The sequence below is a fragment of the Lycium ferocissimum genome, chromosome 11, assembly GCF_029784015.1.
Source record: "Lycium ferocissimum isolate CSIRO_LF1 chromosome 11, AGI_CSIRO_Lferr_CH_V1, whole genome shotgun sequence".
Classification (NCBI taxonomy): domain Eukaryota; kingdom Viridiplantae; phylum Streptophyta; class Magnoliopsida; order Solanales; family Solanaceae; genus Lycium; species Lycium ferocissimum.
Window position 1 is genome coordinate 66312118 of NC_081352.1, and position 9253 is coordinate 66321370.

At 41.2% G+C, this 9253-nt stretch overlaps 1 protein-coding gene across 1 annotated transcript; it reads left to right on the top strand.

Moving 5' to 3' along the window:
* The first annotated feature begins 236 nt into the window (after positions 1-236).
* On the top strand, positions 237-6992 carry LOC132038588 (protein MICRORCHIDIA 7-like). Its single transcript, XM_059429239.1, is given in 2 exon segments — positions 237-708; positions 5788-6992. Coding segments are annotated over 2 exon segments (1677 nt in total).
* Positions 6993-9253: the final 2261 nt, after the last annotated feature.

Consider the following 9253-nt stretch of genomic DNA (forward strand, 5'->3'; position numbering starts at 1 on the left):
TTCCTAATTGTTCCATGCAAACAAATTCATGCACAACTTATGTCTCAAAATAAAATCGAAGGTCAAAAGTCTCGACTTTGCATCCCAGAATGGTTTGGACCTTAACTTATCATAGTTAATCCGGATTGTTCCAATGTACCAAATACGGGTTCTAACAGATCAAGCAAGAAATCATCGATGTAACAGATGATTTAGACAATATTCAGAACACTACCAATGTCCCCACAAACACAGCTATGCATATGATTCCTATTACCAGTTATGGTTTTGGTTCTTATTTCAACGATATCGAAGGAAGTCCTATCAAGAAGATGAAAGTTGAAGTGCAGCAATCTAGTATTATTGATCCTTTATCGGTTCGTCCAAAGGTTGAGAATTATTGTTCTGTACCTTTTTCAAGCAGTAATGAGTTGGTAGCTTCCCCTGCTATTCCAATCTCTAGTTGTAAACAATTTTGGAAAGCTGGAGATTATGATGGCAATAAAGAGGATGTGGTTGGGGGTAATGATCAAACAGTTGGCATGGATCATGTGAGAGTTGATCCAAAATTCCTGCATTCAAATGCTACCAGTCATAAATGGGCTTTGGGTGCTTTTGCTGAGCTTCTGGACAACGCGATGGATGAGGTTTGCAATGGAGCTACGTATGTAAGCGTAGACGTGCTGGACAACAAGAAAGACCAGAGGAGCAAAATGTTGTTAGTTAAAGACAATTGTGAGGATTAGACTATTTTTAGGAATTTTTAGATAATTAATTGCAAAAAGAAATACAAGAATAAAATAGAAAGTTTAGGTTCATCATAGCATACCCTAAAAATCCGTTATAACCTCTATATAAAGGACAATACTAAGCCCACTTAACAGGCTACACGTGCCTTGGGCTATATTGAATAAAAGACTATCTTAATTCTGGGCCAGACTTTGGTCCCAATACTAGCTAAACAAAAGGCCCTCTCTTCTGACCCGTCTGTGAAGCCCAAATTAGACTGAAATCCCCTAATTAATAAAATCATAAAAATACGATCTTTACTTCTTCTTCCTTCTCTGTTACAATTCCATCCCCCTTTAAAAATTCCCTTCTCATTTTCAGTCAACGAAGTTTGGAAATTGCGATTTGATGATAGTGTAATCCTCCCACGTTGCTTCATCTGGTGGGAGATTAGCCTATTGAACAAGGATCTGTCCTTTGGCTCTGTTTCCCCTTTATCATGCGACGTTCTAGAATAGCCATCGGCTCTGTCAAAATCAGTCCTTCGTTGGTGCAGTAAGGAGGATCTTTTGAAGGTAAAACCTTGTCGCCAACCTTTTTCTTCAATAGCGATACATGGAATACGGGGTGGATCTTGGATTCTTGAGGAAGACGGAGTTCATAAGCAACTGGTCCTACTTTGCGAATCACTTCATAGGGTCCAAAGAACCTTGCTGAAAGTTTGATATTTTTTCTCAAAGCCACTAATGTTTGTCTGTAGGGTTGTAATTTAAGGAACACCCACTCTCCCACTTCGAAATTTCTTTCTGTCCTTCTACTGTCAGCATAGTGTTTCATACGATTCTAAGCTCTTATGAGGTTATCTTGTAGCACTTTACTCATCAGTTGTCTTTCTCTCGGGATTTGGTCAACGGAATCCAACTTGGTTTGAGCAATCAGCTCGAAGGACAGCAGTGGTGGCTCGTAACCGTATAAGGCCTTGAAGGGTGTCATCCCTATGGCTGAGTGATGGTTGGTGTTGTACCAAAATTCTGCAAGAGATAGCCATTTGCTCCAGTCCGTTGGTTTATGTCCTGAATGCCCTCCCCATGGTGTGCAATGCAATTCCCCAATTAGCTTTTCTCCAAGCTGGCCATTGGTACCCACCCATACTTTTCCTTTCCTCCTTAGAATTCCTTGTTCAAGTTTAACCTCTGTTGATGCCACTGAATTGACTGCTAATTGGGTGAGCAGATCCTGAACCTGAGTGTCATCCTTGTAGCTTTCTAGGATGTCTTCTATCCACAAGGGCTGTGTGGTAGTAAGACCATGTATCGCGGCATCTTCGTGCTTCCTAGAGAGTGCATCAGCTGCCCCATTATCAGCCCCTTTTCTATACAGTATTTCATAACTTAGGCCCAACAAGTTGGTGACTCCTTTGTGTTTTTAGGTTGTGGTTATCCGTTGATCCATTAGGAATTTTAGGCTAAAGTGGTCTGTTTTGATGATGAAGTGGCTGGGTTGAAGATACTGGCGCCATTTATCCATAACAACTAACAATGCAATTAGCTTTTTCTCATAAGTTGATAGTCCCATGTGTTTGGAACTAAGAACTTGGCTTAAAAATGCAATTGGTCTCCCCTTTTGAGTCAAAAACTCGCGCCTACCCTTTACCACTAGCATCCACCTCAACGACAAAAGGAATACTAAAATCGGCGTTGCTAACACCGGAGCACAAACCATAGCTTGCTTAAGCTCATCAAATGCTTTTGTTGCTTCATCACACCATTGGAAGTTACCCTTTTTCAACAGGTTCGTTAGTGGCTTACTAATGAGAGCGTAGTGCTAGATAAATCGTCGGTAATAGCCTGCCCAAAAAGCCTCGCAACTATTTTATTGACTTGGGCCTAGCCCAATCCAGCATTGCATTGATTTTTGTTACATCAGTGTTGACCCCATCACCCGAGATCAAATGGCCCAAGTACTCAACGGATTTTTGAGCAAATGTACACTTAGAACGTTTAGCAAATAACTTATTAAGCCTTAGAATGTCGAACACTATCTCTAAATGTACCACATGATCTTTCAAATTTGTACTATAAATAAGGATGTCATCAAAAAATACCAAAACGAACTTGCGTAAATGGGGGCCAAAAATCTGGTGCATTAGCGCTTGAAATGTGGCCGGGGCATTCGTCAACCCAAATGGCATAACTTTGAATTCCCACAAGCCATGAGTCTTCAAGGTCAAGTGCTCATCCCCATGTTGCATACGGATTTGATGATAACCGAGCGTAAATCTAGCTTAGAGAAATAATTTGCCCCATTCAATTCATCAAGTAAATCTTCAACCACCGACCGAGTATTTATTTTTATGTTATCTCATTAAGTCGGCGATAATCCACACATAATCTCCACATCGCATCCTTCTTTTTAACTAATAGAACCAGTGATGCAAATGGGGACACACTCGTGGTCACAGTTTGAGCCTTAAGCATTTCTGCCACTATATCTTCAATTGCATTCTTTTGCTCAAAAGAGTAATGATAAGGCCTTAAGTTCAATGGTTTGGAGCCAGGTAATAATTCGATGTGGTGATCGCACGCTCGTAGAGGGGGAAGTTCAGTTGGTTCCTTAAAAAGGTCAACGTAACGGTTCAATAACTCCATTACTACTTGGGGAATTTCCTCCATCGGGTTAGGCGTCACAGGTACAAGTAGCAACTGAGCTATATAACTGCATTGTCCTTTTCCAATCACCTTGTCCACTCCTTTTGCCTCAATAATCTCCATGTCTGATGACCCAGTGATGCCTTGCAGTGTGATCAACTTTGAGTCACGAAAGAAAGAAATACTCGCTGGTCTTGTGTGGAGTATTATAGGGGCAACCGAATCCACCCAATCCATACCAAGGACCATATCGTAACCCCCAACTTTCAGTAATTGCATAGCAAATTTAAATTTACGCCCTTGCATTACCCAACTAAAATTGTTACAACTCTTATCACAAAACACAAATTGGCCATTAGCAACTTTGACCCTTAGCAAACGAGGTAACGTTTCGATTTAGGCCTGAATGTTCTTGACAATCTGGGGGGCCACAAAGCTGTGTGTAGACCCGCTATCAATTAATATAACCACTTTGTGTTTCTTGGCCCACCCTTCGATTCTGATGGTCGATGGGGCCTTATTGCGACCCATTAATGCCAACAGTGAAACCTCCCCTTCTTCATGGGTCTGTTGGCCCTCTTCCACCATGGGTTCTAACACATCTTGTGCATCGATGTATTCTTCACCTCCAACAATTGCAGCACTTTGGGTTTGCATTGGTGACCAGGTGAATATTTGTCATGACACTTGAAACACAAACTCTTTTCCCTCATTTGTTCAATGGTTAAAGGTTTGGCAGCACTAACCCTTTTAGTATTAACTACTGTTGGTGCTCTGTAACTGGGCTGATATGGGGCCAATTTAGAATGGGTCTGGCTGCCTTTTGGAGTAAGCTTGGACGAAATTTGTTTATACAAAGCAATCATGGATTTTTCAAACAATTTGGCGCTTTTATAGGCTTCTAATAAGGTCGGCGGGTTAACATTTTGTACTAAGGGTTGTATAGCCGGACTTAATCCCCCAATGAAACAATACACAAAATAAATTTCTTTTAAACCCGGATTAATTAAAGTTGCTAGGCACCTTAACTCTTCAAACTTCCGTTGGTAACTTTATACATCCTTTGTTTGTTCTAACCGATTAAATTCGGCTACTATATTAACCAGTAAGGAATTTCCAAAACGTTGACAAATATCTAAGCAAAAATTTGCCCAAGTGACCTTTCCTTCATGGTCCACCACATAGCTATCATACCAATTGTCTACAAAGTCCTTCAAGTGCAAGGTCACATACGTTAATTTGGCCTCATCTGCGTACGATAGAGGTCAAAAAAAAAAAATTCACACCTTCGAATCCACCCTCTGGGGTTTAGTTCGTCAAATTCCGAAAAGGCAAGCTTTGCTAGTAGGGCCCTCCCAAACCACTTCGTAGTGATCGGCCGTGGAATATTGTGGGCTCGGAGTGTACCGGCCAGAAGCATTTTGCGAAAATGAACCAAAAGGGATTTGGTTACTCATTTGGTTGGGTCGGCTGGGTATATATGCGAAATTTGAGTCATAGTGGCTTAGGGTTGGAGGGGGTGGTATTGTGGTGACGGTACGAGGGGGTCTGTAGGCTGTGGCAGTAGGGTTTAATGGTGTTTTTGTGAAGGAGGTGATTGGGCTTGGTGAACGGAAAAAGGGTCTCGTAGTGAAAGGGGTTTGAATGGAAGAAAAGTTACGGTTTCTTGGTAAGGGAGATGAGGGCAGTACCAGATTTCTAAAAGCAGTTAAGGTCATGTTATGTTGAGAGGTGGGGTTTTAAGCTCTTAGACTTCCCATCGAGGACTGCCCATCTTCTCGATTTGTAACCGCCCGTGCCGCCGCCATAGCAACGACCGTTGGTCTCCGTCCTGAAGTTCTATCACCTAATCCCAAGTTCATCAGCATCTCTTCTACCCGTTTGGAAGATGCAGTGAAATCTTTCATTTTGTCGAGTTTAGTACTGAACAAGTCTTGTTTCGCCTGAATCTGATCGAACTTTTTGCCGGTTTCTTCAGTGAATGTGATGAACTTGTTCTCCAGTGTTTTTAGATTCTCTGCGTTTTCTGCAGTGCGAGTCATCACATCATTAGCCGCCAATGTTGAGCCAAAATCGTGGCTCTGATACCAAATTGTGAGGATTAGACTATTTTTGGGAATTTTTAGATAATTAATTGCAAAAAGAAATACAAGAATAAAATAGAAATTTCAGGTTCATCATAGCATATCCTGCAAATCCGTTACAACCTCTATACAAAGGACACTACTAAGCCCACTTAACAGGCTACACGTGCCTTGGGCTATATTGAATAAAAAACTATCTTAATTCTGGGTCAGGCTTTAGGCCCAATACTAGCTAAACAAAAGGCCCTCTTTTCTGACCCATCTGTGAAGCCCAAATTAGATTGAAATCCCCTAACTAATAAAATCATAAAAATACGATCTTTACTTCTTCTTCCTTCTCTGTTACAACAATGGCGGCGGAATGACTCCTGATAGAATGCGTCAGTGTATGTCTCTTGGATATTCAGCAAAAAGCAAATTAGCAAACACTATTGGACAGTATGGAAACGGTTTCAAAACGAGTAGTATAAGGTTAGGGGCCGATGTGATTATGTTTTCTCGGGGAAGAGACAGAGCAACGAGCACGTTGACACTTGGGATGTTGTCGTATACTTTTTTAAGGAGCACGGGGAAAGAAGATATTGTTGTTCCTATGATTGATTTTGTTAAGACTGGAGCGACTTGGGAGATGTTTGTTCGATCTTCAGCTGATGATTGGAAAAGGAATTCGGCGACGATAGTACAATGGTCTGCTTATGAGAGCGAAGAGGATCTCTTCCAGCAGTTTGAGTTATTGAAAGGTGATCAAGGCACGCGAATTATCAAATACAATCTTTGGGAGGATGAAGGAGGAACCACGGAGCTTGACTTTGACACCGATCCATAAGATATTCAAATCAGGGGCGTTAGTCGAGACGAAAAGAGGATTGAAATGGTGAAAGAATATCCTAACTCCAAGCATTTTCTAACTTATCAACATTTTGTAAGGAGTTATGCTTCAATTTTGTATCTAAGGCTTGCTCCTGGATTTCGAATAATTTTGAGGGGGAAAGATGTGGAACATCACAATTTGGTGAACAACATGATGCTTTCCAAGGAGGTTACATACAGACCACAATCCATTGGTTATGAAACATCTGTAGCTGCGGTAACTATTGGTTTTGTGAAAGATGCAAAACATCACATTAATATTCAAGGTTTCAATGTTTATAACACGAACAGGCTCATTAAGCCTTTCTGGAGGGTGTGGAATGCTGCTGGGAGCGATGGTCGCGATGTGATAGGCGTCTTAGAAGTTAATTTTGTTGAACCAGCTCATGATAAACAGGGCTTTGAGTGCACAATCGTCCTTGCTAGACTCGAGGCCCGCTTACAAGTTATGCAGAAGAAGTATTGGTCTTCAAACTGCCATTTCATTGGTTATGCTAAGCGTCGCAAGAACAGTACTGTCTCTCCTGATGAGAAAGAATCTAACGCCTGTTCTGCGCCTAAAAGCAATTCATGTCCTCCTTTTAGCTCCAACGTCAGCCACACAACCTATCATGACAATAATTTTAAATTGAGATCCTCCGGAGCAGAATGCGAGATGGGACCAGTTCATTCTTCAGTATAGGACAGTTCAGTGCACGAAGCATCCTGTGTTTATGTAGGGTCCAGGAAAGTGCCATACCCGGTTCATTTTCCAATACAAGCAAGACGTAAAACTATGTCTGGAGATCAGACTCAGCAAGTGTGTGTACCAACTAGGCAAATTGATCAAACTCCAGGAAACGATTATGCACCTAAAAGAAAATCATGTTCCCCGTCTAGCTCCAACATCGGACCCACAACCTATCACGTTGACATATCTAAATCAAAATCCACTGGAGGAGAACAAGAGAATTCATTGCCAGTTCAATCTTCAACACAAGCAAGAAATCAAACTCAGCAAGTGTGTATACCAACTCGGCAAACTGGCCAAACTTCAGGAAATCCAGTTATGAAGATGGAAGATACTGTGTCCAATGACTTGAGAGAAGAGAATAATAGTACTAAGAATAGTTTACAATAGGTTTTCCGCCATTAGGAGTGAGACTCTAGCTCGCATGCTTATAGAAGAAAGAAGACAGCGGGCTAAGGAAGAAGAGAGTTTAAGGAGGAGCAAATTAAAGGATGCTTCTGTGATCATACAAGATCTTCTCAACAAAGTGAGGTTGCTAGAAAGTAGTAGGGTAACCTTTACTTGCAAAAACGAATGCTAACGATGAAAAGTAACACAAATATGTTACACCTCGGCAATTTCATGTCGTTGTGTCATGAATAGACTGACATCAGTTAAGGCGGGCACGAGACCTTCACGACTACAAGGGTGATTGGCGGCCTTAACGTATATACGATAAGATTTTTTAAGTCGTAGGACTTGGTGAAACTAGGTTCGTCAAAGGAATCGGAGTATAAGTTATGTTTGGGAAGGATTCTAGGGGTGTTGAACTAATGAATATTTAGTGAGGTCTTGAGGACGAGTTATAATGTCTTTTAGATCATTAAAGAAGTGTTATACAAGTACCAAGAAGGTTCCATAAGGATTCGAGATCAAACGAAGTGACGAGAATGAATTCGGAAAAAATTGGGGATTATACGGCCATATATACGGACCGTATATTTTACACGGCCGTATACATCGTAGAACCCTTCCAGTGAAGGGTGATTTTCTGGAGGTTTTACGGAGGAAACATACGGTCCAATATACGGACCGTATAAATTGTACGGTCCGTATATTGAACCGTATATTCCAGGTCGGGTCCGAACTCTATTTTTATATATGCACGGTTTCTCCTTCTTTTTCTCATTTCCCACTTCTCAAATACTGTCTAAACCTCTAGAACTTTCTCCATATCCCCTTAACACATATCCAAGGAGGGAAATTAAGGATCAAACACCAAAAATTGGAAGATTCAAGGGTGTGAATGCTTTCTAAGGATTTATAGAAGTTGGAAATCTCTTGGGTATTGAAGTGGAGTTCTTTTCAAGTGGAGTATTCTCATCCAAAGATTATTTCTACATAAACAAAGGTGAGTTTTACAATTATGTCATATTAATAATAGTGTTGAGTAGTTGAAGGATTTGTATTAGGGGCAAGTGTGGAATATGAGCTTAAGTATGCAAATAATGGTATGTTGGTTGGAAAGGTAGTTACATTATGATTCATGGCATTACGAGTATCGTTGTGTTGTTGGGAGCTGTTTTATCATATGAGGAAAAGTTGTCGAAACAAAGAAAATGCTGCCCAATTTTCGTTAGCCTTATTCGCTTCAGTTTAGGCTTAAGTATACCTTCAACAATCTAACCTTTGTACGAACCCCTTTGTATGTAGAATTGTAAGCCGGAAGGAGAATGTCACGGCCCGCCTAGAGGGCCGTGACGGGTACCCGGAGCTGGCTACCGAGCACCACACATCATACTACTATCGTCTTAACCTGTACACATATATGCTCCATAAAACAGGTACACATATCTGCATATATAAGCCCTCACGGCAGCAAAAGAATAATATGCAAAGTATACATCAGGAGTCACATAACCTCTGCTACCCACATACGAGTATCTACGAGCCTCTAACTGAAACTCTAAGGTCATGGAGATGGGACAGGACCCCATCATATCCAAATATATACACAAAAGAATATATCAGAGACGGCCACCTCGGTCTATAGAACTGCTCCGGTGCAAGCGGATCGACTCCTAAGGAAGAGCGGGTCGTCTCTGTCTACTGTGGGCATGAGCACGGCATCCAAAGGAAAAGGATGTCGGTACGAACAATGTGCGAGTATGTAAGGCATGCATCAAAAGTAACGAGGAGAACAAGAAGATAAAATAAAGATGAAAAGATATTTG